Source organism: Vipera ursinii (assembly GCF_947247035.1).
Source record: "Vipera ursinii genome assembly, chromosome: 2".
NCBI classification, from domain to species: Eukaryota; Metazoa; Chordata; class Lepidosauria; order Squamata; family Viperidae; genus Vipera; species Vipera ursinii.
Genome location: NC_139513.1, coordinates 7,817,656 through 7,834,916, shown reverse-complemented (window position 1 = coordinate 7,834,916; position 17,261 = coordinate 7,817,656). Strand labels below are relative to the sequence as shown.

The window sequence follows — 17,261 nt, the reverse complement described above, 5'->3', positions numbered from 1 at the left end:
TTAATTCCATTTATATCCCGCCCTTCTCCGAAGACTCAGGGCGGCTTACAAGCTTAGCAGTAGCCTTCATTCTATGTATATGCCTGCTTGTTAGGGTTTTCACACACACCCCCAAGCGGCATTATTACAAAGTCAGCTTACTGCCCCCAACAATCTGGGTCCTCATTTTACCTACCTCGGAAGGATGGAAGGCTGAGTCAACCTTGAGCCTGGTGGGATGCGAACCTGCACTAATTGCAGGCAGCTGGTGTTACTTAAGGAGGCATTAGCCCACTGCTCCACCAAGGCTCATTTTGTCCATCAGATGATGACTAAACTCCTCGGCCCGTCCCTGTAAGGGATCCTCCCTCAACTCTTGGTTAAGGAGGGAGCGAGTCACCCTAAACAGGGTGGCCGGGCGATTATCTGCAGATGCGATGAGGGCAGCGAAGTAATTAGACTTCGCCGTCCTCATCACCGCAAGATAAGACCTTATAAAGGTTCTTAGCTGCAATCGGTCAGATTCGGATCAGCTGGACCTCCAACCGCTCTGTAGACCCTGTCTCCAATGCTTCATCTCCCGGAGCTCTGCAGAAAACCATGGAGCCCAGCGGGATCTGCGCCGGGTCAGGGGTCGCAAGGGTACAACACAGTCAAGTGCCTTGGCAGTCGCTCTTTCCCAGGCATCCATCAAGGCATCGACTGGGCTGTGAGTGAGGGCGATCGATATAGAACCAAGCGCCATCTGGAACTGTTCCGGGTCCATTAGGCGCCTGGGGTGGAACCACCAGGTTGGTTCCGCAGCCCAGCGGTGGGGGATGGCATAACGGAAGACCAGCCACAGGAGATGATGATCAGACCATGACAGGGGAACAATGGATGGTGAACTTTACTAGCTTGTGAAAAGAGTGCAATGGTGTGTTAGTTTGAACATTCTTTGGCATTGCCTTTCTTTGGAATGGATAAGGCTCCCTCTTGCTGCAGCAATGGTTCCTATGGACCTTCCTGGTCTTTTGACCTTGCACTGGCTCCCAGAGCCAAGTTTTCTGTTTGAGCTGTAGTCTGCATTCTGTTTGCTGCAGCAACTCCAAGGCTTGCTGTTGACTCTCCCTTCTTCTCCATCTTGGTATATTACCTGAATCTTTGTCATCATCCCAAAGGTTAGGGTAGGCAACCGGGGCTCAGGATCCCAAAAGTTTAAAGTAGATTTGCAGTCTTGGGTTAATGTCAAGGTTCCGATAGACGTGATCATTCAAAAGAACTTCAAGGCAAAAAAGTTTCCTTAAAGAACATTTTTTATTTGGCTACATAGTATCGGCACAAACAAAGGTGAACCCAACACTGAAAACCCTCGCCCAAAGGTTACAATGTTGCCAAGTTGAACTTCCCACCCCAGTACACTGTCACAAATCACATTCCCCGATTAACTGCTTTTGTGGGCTTTCTAATGGAAGCCTTTGCCCACCAAAGAGTTATCAACAATGACCTTGGTTCCCATAGAACCATTCATTGTTTTGACTAAGCTAAAACACTCACTCCCCCCTCCCATTTCATGGCAACCAAGAACAAAGAAAAAAGGTTTCAACCATATTCATTTGCGGTGTTGATACTACAACTAAAATAATGGAATGTATAGAATGTATAGGGATGTCTTGGCTCAGTGGGTTAGGACACTGAGCTTGTTGATCAGATGGTCGGCAGTTTGGCAGGTCAAATCCCGAGTGCAGCGTAACAGAGTGAGTGCCTGTTACTTGTCCCAGCTTCTGCCAACCTAGCAGTTCGAAAGCACATACAAATGAAAGTAGAAAAATAGGGACCACTATGGTGGGAAGGTAACAACATTCCATGCACCTTTGGTGTCTAGTCATGCCAGCCACATGACCATGGAGATGTCCTCAGACAAGCGCTAGCTCTTTGGCTTTGAAATGGAGATGAGCACCAGCCCCTAGAGTTGGAAATGACTAGCATTCATGTGCAGGGGAACCTTTACCTTTACCTATAGAGCCCCCACCCATACCCAACTATATATTTCTGGCATATCAACAAGTTTCTCACTGCACAAGTGTGATATTTCAAAAAGTTGGATGAAGCATCTTGGGCCTAAATAGGCTAAGGGTATTAGACAGATATGCTGCCTTGAGAATTAAAAAAATATCTCAGTGGACATTTTGGAATTTTACAATAAATGATTGGGGACATTATCTTCCAAACACCATTTAATTATTTCAAGAAAAATCATTGGCCCTTTTATTTATGGAGAGAAGCTTGAATCATCTTCTAGATGTGGAATGATGGAAACTATTGAGACTAGGAATTCCTGATTCTCACATTTCTACATCTCTTCTGGTTGTAAGATGCTCCTTTGTATTCAGGTGGGGCTTCAGGATGATAATGTAGCATTTGGGGATGAAGATGCAGCCAAGCAGACCACAACTGGAGGACAAGATGGAGAAGACCTGCACAGCTACCATGTGTTTTCCTCTGGTGCTTAGGTAGGTGGGCACAAAACTCACCCAGACACTGCAGAAGACCAGCATGCTGAAGGTGATCAGTTTGGCTTCATTGAAGGCCCCAGGGAGATTTCTGGCCAGGAAAGCCATTGTAAAGCAGATGACTGCCAAGAGGCCCATGTAGCTGAGGGTGATATAGAACATGACAACAGAGCCTTCATTGCATTGCAGGATGATCTCTCTAAACTGGGAGTGGAGATCAGAGTCAGGGAAAGGGGGAGAAACCCCCAGCCAGATGGAACAGATAATAATTTGGACAGCAGAACAAGAAAGGATGATGGAGTTGGACAGGCTCTTCCCCAACCACCTCTTCACTTGATTTCCTGGTTTTGTGGCTAAGAAAGCCAACACCACTGTAATAGTTTTGGCCAAGAGAGAAGAAATGGCAACCGAGAAAACAATGCTGAAAACTGCTTGTCGGAGAAGGCAGGTGGATTTCCTTTGTTGACCAATGAAGAGTAAGGTAGACAAGAAGCAAAGCAAGAGGGAGATGAGGAGGATGTAAGAGAGATCCCGGTTGTTGGCTTTCACAATGGGTGTTTCTCGATATTTAATGAATATAATTAAAACAAGGGTTGTGGTTAAGAACAGGAATAGGGCAAAAGACACAAGGATGATGCCCAGATGTTCTTCATAAGAAAGGAAGGTTATAATTTTGGGGATACATTGGATTCTGTCCTCATTTGGATATTGATCAGGGGGACACTTGGTGCATTTTTCTGTATCTGAGAATATCAAAATGATTTTTTTAAAACAATCTCTCCATATTTAAAGAGCTAGCTTCTTGGGACAACAACTGGTACTAGAAATATTTTCTCAAAGGCATGTTTTAACATCTCAGAATAAAGTTAATAAGAATACCATTTTCTAATATATAAGTATATAGCTAAGATCTATGGAATTTGGGCAAATCTTAGGAACTGTAGGATTTCATGTTTAATATGCAGAACCTCCATAGGAATATTCAGTATTAGAGGCTAATAATAAATCAGTTAAGGAGAAATTTTCTATCAGTTACAACAATTATGAATGAACCTTTATTGTCAAAGTACAACCGTGTATACATTGAGATTGGCTGAGCCTACCTTTGTGCCCCCACCCCCTAGCTTACAGTGACACAAACCCTCCATTTTTTATTTTTTTTATTTTAATTCCATTTATATCCCGCCCTTCTCTGAAGACTCAGGGCGGCTTACAAGCTTAGCAGTAGCCTTCATTCTATGTATATGCCTGCTTATTAGGGCTTTCACACACACCCCAAAGCAGCATTATTACAAAGTCAGCTTAATTGCCCCCAACAATCTGGGTCCTCATTTTACCTACCTCTGAAGGATGGAAGGCTGAGTCAACCTTGAGCCTGGTGGGACTCGAACCTGCACTAATTGCAGGCAGCTGGTGTTACTTAAGGAGGCATTAGCCCACTGCTCCACCAAGGAGCATATTACACCATGTGAACTAACTGCAGAACACACTGGCCTCACAAGTCAATTATGCATAAAGTTTATAAAAAATATTTCCCGTTCAAAAACCTAACAGCCCATGGATAAAAGCTGTTTTTCAGCCTGTTGGTGTGGCTGGCTATACTCCTATATCTCCTACCCAATGGTAGGAGAGTAAAGATATACCATCCAGGGTGTGAGTCATCTCTGAAAATTTTCCTTACTCTTCCAAGGCAGCGAGCCCTGACAATGTCATCCAGTGGTGTCAGGGAACAGCCTACAATGTCTTGTGCTGTGCTCACCACCCTCTGTAATACCATATGAGAGGACGCTCTCTATAGTAGACCGGTAAAAGAGGATCATAAGCCATTGTTCTATCCTGTTCTTCCGCAAGACCCTGAGAAAGTGAAAGTCTGTTGGGTCTTTCTGGCCACCTGGGTTGTATTAACTTTCCAGGTCAGATCTTTGCAGAGGTAGACTCCCAGAAATTTAAAGGAGGAAACTCTCTCTACACAGTCCTCCCCGATGTAAAGTGGGGCAGGTTCCTCCTTTTTCCTCCGGAAGTGTAGCACCATCTGTTTCGTCTTGCCGATGTTCAGGTGCAAGTTGTTGTTACAAGACCATATAGATAGTTTTTGTACCTCTGCCCTGTATGTTGTCTCATCCCCTTCAGAAATTGTGGGTGCCCCATTGCTGGAGGCTTTTAAGAAGAGACTGGACAACCACTTGTTGTCAATGCTGTGACAATGGATGTCGTTGCTCTGATAACTGAGAACCAGCAGCTATTTCTACTTTTGCTTTTAATGTGCCTTTCTGTTCTTTTAGAGTTCAGATGTAGAAGAGGGGATGGGGTAAATGCCTGAGGGTTTAGCTAGCCATAACAATGTAGAAGTCTGGGAACTCAAGGACATGTTCTGATAAGGTTTTGGTGGGATGAGTGGCTGGAGAGAAAAGCCTGCATTTTGTGCTAATTGGGGAATGTGATTTATGACAGCTTTTGTGGAGTGGGAATTGCAATTTGTTACTTTGTATCTGGGAGGAGGGAATCTTTAAGGAAAAATTCTTGCCTTGAAGTTCTTTTACTGGTTTCATCTATCGGAACCATGACACTTGTCTGAAATGAGCAGGGGTTGATCTCGAAGACCTCCAAGGTCTCTTCCAATTCTGCTATTCTGTTCTGTTCAGTAAATAAACCCAAATTTAAAAAGTGGTAGTAGTAAAGCTTGCCCAGTCTTCCAAAACTTACTATCTCTAATTAACCCCTCTTTCAAGTTCTTTTTACTATTCCTGCTCTTAGATAATAAATTGAGCAAATAGAAAACAGTAGAGCTTCAATTTGTCTTTTAACTTGCACTTTCATGAAAATGCTCTGTATGAGTCCACTACCACAAGGCCTGCCCTTTTCTTTGATGTGACCCACCTTCCTGAGTGGAGATGGTCCCCTCTGGACAAGGGACACAGTCATAGCAGCAAACCGGCTCTCCTTCTCGAGCCCGCTTGACAAATCCAGGATGACAACTTTCCACACATTTGGATTGAGGCAGAGTCTAAGCAGAAAAGACAGCAATACCAAAGAAAATATGTTAGTACTCACCAGCCATGGAAAATAAAGGTCAAAAAGTATATTAGCATTAGCGTCTCTGGCCTTCACTTAGGTAAGTGTGATCTGCCTAACTAGTTCCAAATAGTTGCAGGAGATAAAAGTACTGACAGATTCTTTATTAGTTCATCCCTTTTGCTTTTGGAATGTCATATTAAAATAAAGGACTTTTCTACTTAATATAGTTAGGAGGGATAGAATTGAGAAAAGATTTAAGCATTAAGTGACAATCAGCAGTTTCGCTCTCATGGCTGCATTAAAATTGATTCCTCCATTCTTCGAGTAACCATTATTTTAAAGTAGGGTGATGTATTCATGTTAAATTTTAGAATAAAATTTATTCTAAAAGATTTATTAAATATTTATTCTATTAAATATATGAAAATAGAATAAAACTGTGATGAAGGAAGAAACCTATAACTGGTAGGATTCTGCAAAGGTTTCTTTGTTGTTGTTGTTAGTTGCGAAGTCGTGTCCAACTCATCATGACCCTATGGAGAATGTTCCTCCAGGCCTTCCTGTCCTCTACCATCTTCTGGAGTCCTTTTAAGCTCACGCCTACTGCTTCAGTGACTACATCCAGCCACCTCATTCTCTGTCGTCCCTTTCTTCTCTTGCCCTCAATCTTTCCCAGCATGAGGCTCTTCTCCAGTGAGTCCTTCCTTCTCATTAGGTGGCCAAAGTATTTGAGTTTTAGCTTCAGGATCTGGCCTTCTAAAGAACAGTCAGATTGCAAAGCTCCTCCCTTTTGGAAGTTATCTAAAATAGTCTCCCAATTATGATAAATAGGAAAAGGTCCTTACAAATTAGAACTGACAACCTTAAAAGAGAGGGTCTTTGTTTTTTTGTATATATTTTCTTTCATTTCTATGGCTGCCATCTTAGTCATGTGAGACTAAAACCAAGCGCCTAGTGTCTAAACTGCAATTAGATGACAGAGAGGTACGGTCATGAAAACATGTCCCAATAAAGGAGAATATCTGTAGCTCAGAGTTGGAATGAGTAGTCTTTGGTGCTGTCTGAGCTTGCTTGTTTTCTTGCAGATGTTTCATTACCCAAACTAGGCAATGTCATCAGTGCAAAACATGTCCCTCAAAAGGCCAAACATCTCTCACTGCAGGAGATGAACATGACCCGTTGTTGGAAAAGGTTATTTCTAAGGCCCAGATAGACATCCAAGAAAAGGTCCTTTCTGTTGAAGAACTACAGTTAGGTGACACCAACTGGCATGGAAAGACAGACTGTCAGAACCCATATATTTCTTGCTTGCCTATATCTCCTATATTTCCTACAGATCCTATTTTTCCCCTGACCCAGATTCCATTCTTTTCTCTTCTTGGGTTTTGCCAAACTCCTGGAGGGGAGGGGGGAATGCTTATGGGTTTATTGCCCTGACTTCCGCTATCATTACAATGTAACACTTGCTTTCTTGCATTATTTCTCTCTGAACTTTCTTCTCCCTAAACTGTCAGCTAGCGAAGGGGGAGGACAAAAGGAATGTAACCTCCAGCAACTGGCTTATCTCAATGCTCTCAGGAGAAGGAGCAAAGAGCCGCCTAAACATTGCTGTTACAACCAGAGCTGACCTGACGTTATCTCCCTTTTCCCACAATGGACTTAACATGTGGGGATTGGCCAGGATGAATCGACCAGATGATTCATGCGGGAAAACTTCAGATCCTGTCTATTATGCCTGCTATCAGCTTCTCCTAATAAAAGTTCCTTTTGGAAGAGTTCGTTTCCATGAGTTCTGCTTTCTTGGGATGAGGTTTTGAAGTGGGCCCTGACACAGACCCACATTTATTATTAGGTAAATTTGGAGCTTCTTTTCTGCTCAGCAAGACTTAATGTAGGAAACAATCACAATAAACAATATCATTTGAGGGTTATCAGATGAAATGCCCTCTTACAAACCAAAGGCCAAATCTTAGTAATATTTCCTTTTGAATTGTCCCTTCTTACTTCCAACATCAAGAATGGCTTTTCTTTGGATCTTGTTTTGGTGCTCCAATTTTCTGGGGTCTGGGCATTGTCTCACCTCAGGTCAGTCATTGTGACTAGAGGCAAAGTGAATGCTTTGGACCTCCTTGCAATGAGCAGAAGGCCTATTGCTCTATTCTAATGAGGTGAAAGGAAACTATCAATAATGGTGGTCACAAAATTATGGCCACCCTATTTACTCACTATGGAGCTTCCCTTTCCATAGACACTGTCCCAAGCCACAATAATGTGAATTCCAAAGCATATTTGCCACAGGGACCAAGAAGGTATCTATCCAATATTGATTCAATTTCATTTGCTTCAGCCAAAACCTAAACTTGGTAACTGTTTAACAGAATTGCATTCTCCTTTGTTATTTTAGAATAAGAAAGAAGCAAATCTGAGTTTATCAGTACTACGAACAGCAGACTTGAGGGCCTCTTTCTCCACTTTTATGAAAACTCCAGATTGCAGAGGATGCATAAAAGCACTTGGCCTGTGTCCTGCAAATTTGTCATCTAGTACCTCATGTTGGACAGTGTGGAATCAGCTTAAAACAGTGCTCCACATTTTAACATTTAAAGAAGACCCTGATCAATAGTACTAGTAAGCAATCTAAGAAGACTCAGATTTCTACTCCTCACATTAAATGCTCAGCGAAGGTCAACCACCTTGGAGATTTAGTTTGGCCAACTTGACATGGGTGCTCAGACTTTTGGAGTTAGAAAATGGACACCAATATTTCTCCCACCTTGTTGAGCAACTTTAGCAATAAAAGAGTATCTTTATTGGCTGTAAATCTCTGCCTTTCAAAACTCCCCAGTTGCTCATCACTGGGATCCAGCCAGGGAATAAGCACCCAGCTTATGATGTTCAGATCTGCTGTTATGTCTTCATGTCGATCCAAGTACAATTTCCAATGGGAAATATTGCAAAACTTATTCTTCTTCAGAAAGGGATGGAACTGGAACAAAAACATCCAGGAATTTTAAAAGCAGAAAATTTGGTTTCTTAGCCCAGTTGGTGTTTTCACATCTGAAACTCTCATCTCCAATTATCTAACTTTCAACTATTGTAAGTTGGGAAAAGATGTGTTAATGTCATAGTTCCGACAGATGAAACTCTTCAAAAGAACTTCGAGGCATTGTTTACCTTAAAGGATCTTTTATTTGAGTAGCATAATATCAGCACTACATAATCAAAGCCAAAAACTGAATTCCCCTCCCTGGGCACACAGTATCAAATGCATTCATTGTTTTAAAATTAGCATATATGTTGATGTTATTGGTGTCATAGGGAAAGGTGGGATCTTGTCTTTATCTATCAACCATTTCCAGCATGATACAAATGCAGGAGGGCCCCAGGACACGTGGCAGAGCCACTTCTCAGACCCCAAGGGATGATCAGAAGGGTGGCTATGGATCTCATCTCAGGGGGAAGGATGTTTCAAAGGGCAGTATCCATGATAGAAAAGGCTCTTTTCCTGGACCCTGCCAACCAAAAATCCTTGACCAATGGGACCCACAGGATGCACCTTCAACTAGGAGTCAGAACTCCAGGAGAATCCTAAAATTATGGACCAGATCTTTTAGGGGTAGTGCAATGCTATTCAGAACTAGTGATGTTAAATTACCAGATCATAAAGATCCATGGAACTAAAGCTATTTGGTCTTGCCAGGGTTCAGCCAAAACCTCTTGTCTCCCATCCCTACAACTTTATTCCCTGAGTGATTAGATTGGCCAAGCCGTTGGCCTTTTGTAGCACAAGGAGGTTGAAAAGGTTCCTCTCCCTCTCCCTTGGAGTTTTATGGATCCTGGTTGGGATTCCATACCTGCCATGGCTGCAGCTTTGGAGCCCCCAACCTCTCTTCACCCTTCTTGCTTCTCCGCCTGGATCTGGAGGAATACGCAGCATTCAAGGCATAGGCCAGAGTCTTGATAACACTGTGTAAATGGAGGTGAAATGGGATCCATGTACTCCTCCATTCCTTTTCAGGCTCAAGTGGCATTTTCTGGGTGCATCTTTTCCGACCTTTGACAGAAAAACTGTGCTTTGAAAAAGAACAGTGAAAACACTGATCTTCAAATTTTCCAAGAAGTTGGGTTCCAAAAGCATCATCTGTTTCCTTTTTTCCCCCCTGAAAAGCAAAAGTCCAAATACTATGCACATATTTGTAAAGGCTCTCCTGTTTCACTATCAAATGCTCAATGGTTCCCATGATCCAGACTTTCCCTTCAATGGGTCCTGGCATACTTTCAAGCGTTAAATGGAAAGAAAGAACTCGGTCCCAAATGTTAGTATATTCTATGTAATGAACAAAGACATTGACCTGTCTCCATTTAGTGATGGCATCACTGAGGGGTGCTGTATGTCCAGTCACTGAGAATCGTTGTGATATAACTACACAAATTCCACTCCTGACAAGCATGGGAGTAAAAGTCTTCATGAAATTCTCCCCCTTCTCTGTGTCTGAAGTAAAGAGCCCAATCAAAATCCATCTGAAATGGAGAAGCACTTGGACAATTGCTGGATACATAATCCCTTCTTTGGGGAGCATCCGGTGGAAAAAAGGGAATTGACTTTTATCACTGAGAGCCTCTGAAACAATTGCATCACTGATCTGAAAAAGCAATGAAGAATGCTATAGTATATTTGAGGTCAGACCAAGTCCAAAATATTAGATTTGAAGAAATCCAACTGGCTTCTCATGAACATATTAGAAGAGTTTATTGTTGGTTCCTCATTAAACCCTCTCAAGGTACAGAATATAAAACACAGAATTTAACAAGACTGTACATAAGAATAAAATAAAAAAACAAGTTAAAAGAATAAGAATAAACAATGCAGTTCAGATTTCTGTATCACTTCTCCAGTTTATCACAAACAGACCCATATTTGCAGTTCTCAACTGTACCGTTTTGTTCAAATAAATGCTTCTATTATAGATTGTTTTTGAATTGTGACCACACATTTATATATGGATCCCAATAGGTAATTGATCTATTGCACATTCTGTAAAAGGGATTTAGTTATACCTTCCACTACTAACCATTGTGCACAACTGCTCAAACTTGCTCAAATAGGCTTCTGGTTCCAGATCTCGGCACTGGCAGACACGTGGGAATCACTCATCCCACCGTCTGGCTTTCTTTTCCCGGGGGACCCCTGAAAGGGGGTCAAAAGTCACCTTGGAGGGGCATTGAACAGGGAAGAGGATTCTCCAATCGATCATGGGAGGGTGGCAGCCCTCCCCTTCAACTTGGAGCAGCTCTTCGGACCAATGAAGAAAGGATTGGCCACTCCCATGGCCCATTGTTAATGCTATTTCCAGCAGAGGCCAAACTAACAACCTAGCACTTAAAAGCCCAGCAGAGGAACTGGGTGAGAACTGCCTTCTCCCTGTCCCAACTTTCTTTTCTTTGCCTGTTAAAAGCCCTCTGAAATTGCTTCCCTCTGCAAGGAGAGAGGGAATGGATTTTTTTTTCCTCCCACCCTCTTAAATGGCAGTGTTTGAACACACTGGGGGAAAAAAGCACCTTGAAAAAACATAATTAACTAATTGGACTTACATCCCTCTTACATTTGGTGACCTAAAAAGCTCCTATTTTCACGGGATCTGGCTATTTTATGCATTTGACAAAAAAGGGAAAAAAAGGAAAAAAAACGAAGAACTTAAATTTGATAAAAGCCTATTCTTTCTGAAAAGGATTTTAAATAACACTGGGGACATATTGTGGTTAAGCATGGTACAGTAAGCGAATATCCCTGGCAAATAAATCTATTTGTAACTCAGATCTGTCCTTGGCATTAGCTAAATATAAAAACTTAAAACAGCTGGGAGATGAATTTGGCTTCTAAGAATTGTGGAGGTGAATATTTACTGACTCTTGTTTTAAAATTGTTGTTGTTGTTGTTAGTTGCGAAGTCGTGTCCGACCCATCGCGACCCTATGGACAATGTTCCTCCAGGCCTTCCTATCCTCTACCATCTTCTGGAGTCCATCTAGGCTCACGCCTACTGCTTCAATGACTCCATCCAGCCACCTCATTCTCTGTCGTCCCCTTCTTCTATTGCCCTCAATCTTTCCCAGCATTAGGCTCTTCTCCAGTGACTCCTTCCTTCTCATTAGGTGGCCAAAGTATTTGAGTTTTAGCTTCAGGATCTGGCCTTCTAAAGAGCAGTCAGGGTTGATCTCCTCTAGGACTGACCGGTTTGATCGCCTTGCAGTCCAAGGAACTCGCAGGAGTCTTCTCCAGCACCATAGTTCAAAGGCTTCAATTCTTTGGCGCTCAGCCTTTCTTATGGTCCAGGTTTCACTGCCATACATTGCAACTGGGAAGACCATAGCCTTGACTATACGCACTTTTGTTGACAGGGTGATGTCTCTGCTTTTTAGTGTGCTGTCTAGATTTGTCATGGCTTTCCTCCCGAGGAGCAAGCGTCTTTTAATTTCTTGGCTACAGTCCCCATCTGCAGTGATCTTGGAGCCCAGGAAAATAAAATCTGTCACTACCTCCATTTCTTCCCTATCTATTTGCCAGGAATTGAGAGGGCCGGATGCCATGATCTTGGTTTTCTTAATGTTTAGTTTCAACCCAAGTTTTGCACTCTCCTTCTTCACCCGCAACAAGAGGCTCTTTAGTTCTTCTTCACTTTCTGCCATTAGAGTAATATCATCTGCATATCTTAGGTTGTTGATGTTTCTTCCGGCAATCTTAATTCCAACTTTTGATTCATCTAGCCCTGCCTTTCTCATGATGTGCTCTGCATATAAGTTAAATAGGCAAGGCGACAGTATACAGCCTTGCCGGACTCCTTTCCCAATTTTGAACTTGGGATTCGATCCGCCAAACTGCTGACCTTCTGATTGACAAGCTCAGCGTCCCAACCCACTGAGCCACCATGTCCCTAATACCAAAATAGAAGATGCTAAATATCAACAAAGACACCTTATTGAAAACCTGGACAACCAAGCAATAATTACAAAATTGGATACGACCTTCTACTTAAATCAGAACATACCAGAGGAAGGAAGAGACCAGACTGAAGAGAAGATAAAGATGCTAGAGCAAATACAGAGATTTGAGCCATCAGTGCAACAACTTAATGATTATATATGGTTTAGCTTTTCTGGATCATTGATGGCTAGATGGTCTCCCTTGATTCAAGCAATATGTGCTCGAATGAAGGGAGACCTATCTGACAACCCAACGTTTTTGGTCTGGAAACCTGGTTGGCAGAAAAAGAAAGCTAGAGTTAGTTTTTTTTAAAAGAAATAATGAACTGTTAGAGAGCTACTAAAGGCTATTGTTTTAGTAGCTCTCTAACAGTTCATTATTAGCTCTTTAGTGATCTATCAGGTTATGAAATAGAAAATGTCTATGAGATAAAACTAGAATACGTTTATCTATTTATTAGGCTTATTTTAGATATTATAATTTGTGTAGTGAAACAATGGAAATTTGGGTTATGGATGCTATTATGAATGTCAAAGGTTAAATTTGAATACTTTAACTAAAAAATAAGAATTAGATAGAATTCAAAATGGAACATGGATATGCATAAGTAAAAATAGATTGACAAATCTAGGTTATTGTATTAGTAAGTGTGATGTATCAGGATGAGAAATATAAAATGTTTATGAAATAAAACTAGAATTTACCTATATAGGTATTAGGTCTATTTTAGATGTTATAATTGTTGTGTAGTGAAATAAGGGAAATTTGGTTATGGATGCTATTATGGATGTTAGAGGCTAAACTTGAATACTATAATCAAAATTAAAAATTAGGTAAAATTTAAAAACAGGATATGGATATATATAACTAAAAATAGACTGATAATTGTTTTAACTGAGCATGTTATTGTTAGAAATTTTCTACTTTAAGCATGTTATATTAAATGTTAAGGGAAATAGAGATGGATGTTCTAATAATGTAACCTGAGATAGGTACTAAAAACTCCGTTATTGAAACTTTGATTACCCAGTCACCATGATGCTTTCTAAATATTTTGATGTTAAATTGGAAAACTAATAAAACTTGTTTTTTAAAAAACTTGCTCAAATAAATACCATTTTTGTACATTTTTGCATTGGAATACTTGGTGTTTGGAGGGTCCATTTGTAGCAGCTTATCCATTTCATTGGAAGGCATGGTGGCTGAGTGACTTAAGGACGTTGGATCTGCCAACCAAAAATAGTCAACACTCTTGTGGTTCAATCCCTGGTAGCATCATGGGATGGGATGAGCTCCTTATTTTTAGGCATATGTACTTCAAAATCCTTCATTAATTCTGGTAAGTCATTAATGTGTACACTGACTAAAAATGAAGCAAGTATTCATCATTGTCTTACACCTTGGTAAACATTGATCCTTCTTTTTATGCCTCCATTGAGCCCAAACTGGACTTTCAAATAAGTGCTTGTGGAGAGGATTTTGATCAGAGCAAACAGTCTGAGTTCCATTTTATGGAAAACCAATTTCATCCCTAATGTATTCTCTTTACTGTGTCAAAAGCTGTACTAAGATTTATAAAGGCAACAAACAATTGTTTCCCTGGATTGACATTTCTTTGTAATTAGAAGGTTCAAGACAAAGCAATTGCCAATAGTGAACCTACTGTGTCTAAAGCCTGCTTGTTCTTCTGCAAAGACTGCACTTTTCATCCACCTGCCCTCAACTCTCCTCAAGAGGAAACTAGCAAAATTCCAAGTTCCTTTTTTATTTCTTCTTCAAAAATAGGAACTAGGATTGCCATCTTCCACCAAACTGGATATAGTAGATATTGCTTGCATCTGTCAATGAACCTGCCAATGGAGGATCCCACCAGTCTGGATTAGTTTTTTTTTTAAAAAATCTGCTAGTGGAAAATCCTCCCTTGGGGCTCCATTTATCATCCAAGTCTTTTATGATGAATTTAATTGGGAATATATTAGGGTGAAAAATAGTTGACATGTTGGATAATGTGCTTGTATTTTTTTTTAATGAAGTGGTTAACACTCAGGTCCATAAGTCATGTGTGTTTTCTCAAATGTAGGTAAGATAATCATTGGGTTTCCTTTTTATGAATCATGGATTTGTTCACCAAGGAAATATCATTATTTTGTACAAAACTTCCCTTCAAAGCTGCACCTTTCTTTTTTACTGAAGATCTTTTTGATTCAATATATAGCATCTCCTCACCTTCACAAATGTGCAGAAGAAGCTCCCAAAGCAATAGGGTGCTTTCCCACCCCCTCGCCATTGTGTATCCTAATCCACAGCAATGATACCTATAAAGGCCCTGGTGAAAAGTAGCTCTGAAATTCCATAGACAAAATAAAGATAACGGTAAAAGTTTCCTCTGTTCAGAGGTGCCACAGTTCTCTGAAGATGCTTCACTGACTTCTGTGACAAGCATGACTATAAGCCGAGGCACACAGAACACTGTTACTTTCTCAGCCAAGTGGTACCTATTTATCTACTTGTATTTGCATGCTTTCAAATTGCTAGGTTGGCAGGAGCTAGGACAAGTTTAGGAGCTCACTCCACTGCATAGTGCTTGGGTCTCCAACTTCTAGTTTTCCAATTAACAAGACCAACAACTAATCTGTTAGGCCACAGCATTCTTTATGCACAAAATATGGTTGGCTCACTCACTACAACCCCACTCACTTTGCCAGATACAGAAACACACACACAAACCTGTGGGACTTTGTGGGAGCCTACTAATGTTGACATCTGGATGGAGTTATCCCTCTTAGCTGCATCAACAAGAGCCAAAAGGTTTTCCTTCCTTCCACAGCTGTAATTGGGAACATTGGCTTCTCCAGTAGAGAGCATGTCCAGCAAAGCATCTGAGGTGCCAAGAGGATTGACATAGTTGTCATGGATGTTGTAGCCAAGTGTGAAATTGTGCAGAAGCTGGGGATTCTTGTTGATCATTTGAATGGCAAAAATCAGGATTCGCAGTTTAAAATTATTTACTGTACTGTGAAAAATATTCACGTTATTATCATCATCAAAAGAAACAACACTTTTTTTTCTATTTAATCCTCTTTGTCTCCACAGGCCTACTGAATCTCAAGGCAATACAGATCCAAAGCCAAAGGCAAATGATAACCACCCATGATTGCCACCGTGAGATGTGGTGGCACAGTGGTTAGAATGCAGTACTGTAGGCGACCTCTGCTGATTGCCAGCTGAAAGCAGTTTAGCAGTTCGAGTCAACCCAGCTCAGGGTTGACTCAGCTTTCCATCTTTCCAAGGTCAGAAAAATGAGGACCCTGATGGTTGGGGACAATATGCTGACTCTGTGTAAACTGCTTAGAGAGGACTGTAAAATGCTGTGAAGCACTATATAAGTAAGTGTTATTGCTATCATATAATTTTTATGAACATTGAGAGCATGAGATGGAGATAGTCTTCCTCCACAATTAAGAATCACAAATACATCATTATTTGTAGCACTCCTACATTTTCATTTGCCCAGTAATCTGTATTGAAAATCATTCAGTTATTAAAGTAGAACCAGCATAAAAGCAACTGTAAAAAAAAGTCTATTCCTTCAAGGATCAGGCATTGGATATCAATGAGTAGTTATTTAAATATGGAAAAGGGCTGGCTTTCAATCATTACTTTAAACGAACCTCAGAATTCAAGTGATGAACTCAGTATTGGATGGGAATGGATAAATAATCTGGATGAGTTTCAGGTTTTATATGCCTCATATTTGGAGTCTATTCCACAAAAGAGGAAAGCCATAGAAATCAAAACAACTCAAGAAAATTAGACAGGTCCTGTAACATAGGAATAAGTAAAATAAAAAGAAAATAAGAGTGTTAGAACTGCAATGTGATGGAGGGAATGCAACTCCATCACACTGAATAACTTACGAATGAGGCTGATTAGTAGGAGCCAGGCTGAAAGGCAACATTTCATGCAATCCTCTTGTCATAGAGGTGACTATACCAATGAGATGGTCTCCTGGCCTGTAATAGATCCATGGTCTTTTCTCATCCCGGATCTCAAAATTTAGTGGGCACTTCATTCTAAGCTTCTCAGAGACTCCCTGGGACACCAGAACCATCAGAAGCAGAAGCTTCATAATGTATAGGGCTGAATCAATCCCCTTCCTGTTTCTAAACAAAAGCAAAAAGAAGGATCAGAAGAATTCAAATCATCCTCAGTTTCCTGATTCAGACATAAATCAATCCTCACCTGGAAAGAGAAGAAAGGTACAGTCTGAAGCATAATATGTGGCTTAAACTTGTGCCATACAGTGTGACCTCATAAACTTGTGCCATACAGTGTGACCTCAGACATTTATACTTTTCTGATACAGGATCATTTCATGTTGCTGCAGTCTGATATTTACATCAAAGTCAGTTAATAGAGAAGCAACAGAAGAGGTCTGAAAATCCAGGATGGTGATAATTACAGTGAGAAACAACTTCTCCTCTATAGGGATTCTGAATTTCTTCCAAGACTCCATGTGTGGAGGATCAGATGGAGAATAGAATATAAGTGAAAAGTCACATATATCTCTGGAGGTGTTGTAGTCCTTCCAGTCAGGACATGTGCAGAAAATGATGCTGGGGGAAAATAGTTCAACACCCAGGGTATTGACTTCTGCTGTCCTTCATCCTTGGTGTCTTGTCTCCAGACACTGCTGAAATATGGAATTTAATTAAACTCTACATTGATGACACAAATCTAGTCCATCCTGTCTTCTATTGCAAAGGAGGTAATCAGTATCCTTGAACCCTCCCT

General features: G+C 40.9%; 1 protein-coding gene across 1 annotated transcript; it reads right to left on the bottom strand.

Moving 5' to 3' along the window:
- Window positions 1–2,303: 2,303 nt before the first annotated feature.
- Window positions 2,304–15,434, bottom strand: LOC310633287 (vomeronasal type-2 receptor 26-like; the record flags this gene model as incomplete). The annotated part of the gene is made up of 4 exons (XM_083350986.1): window positions 2,304–3,214; window positions 5,349–5,475; window positions 9,341–10,129; window positions 15,189–15,434. 4 exons carry the CDS (start codon window positions 15,432–15,434, stop codon window positions 2,304–2,306), a joined length of 2,073 nt encoding a protein of 690 aa, XP_083207112.1.
- Window positions 15,435–17,261: the final 1,827 nt, after the last annotated feature.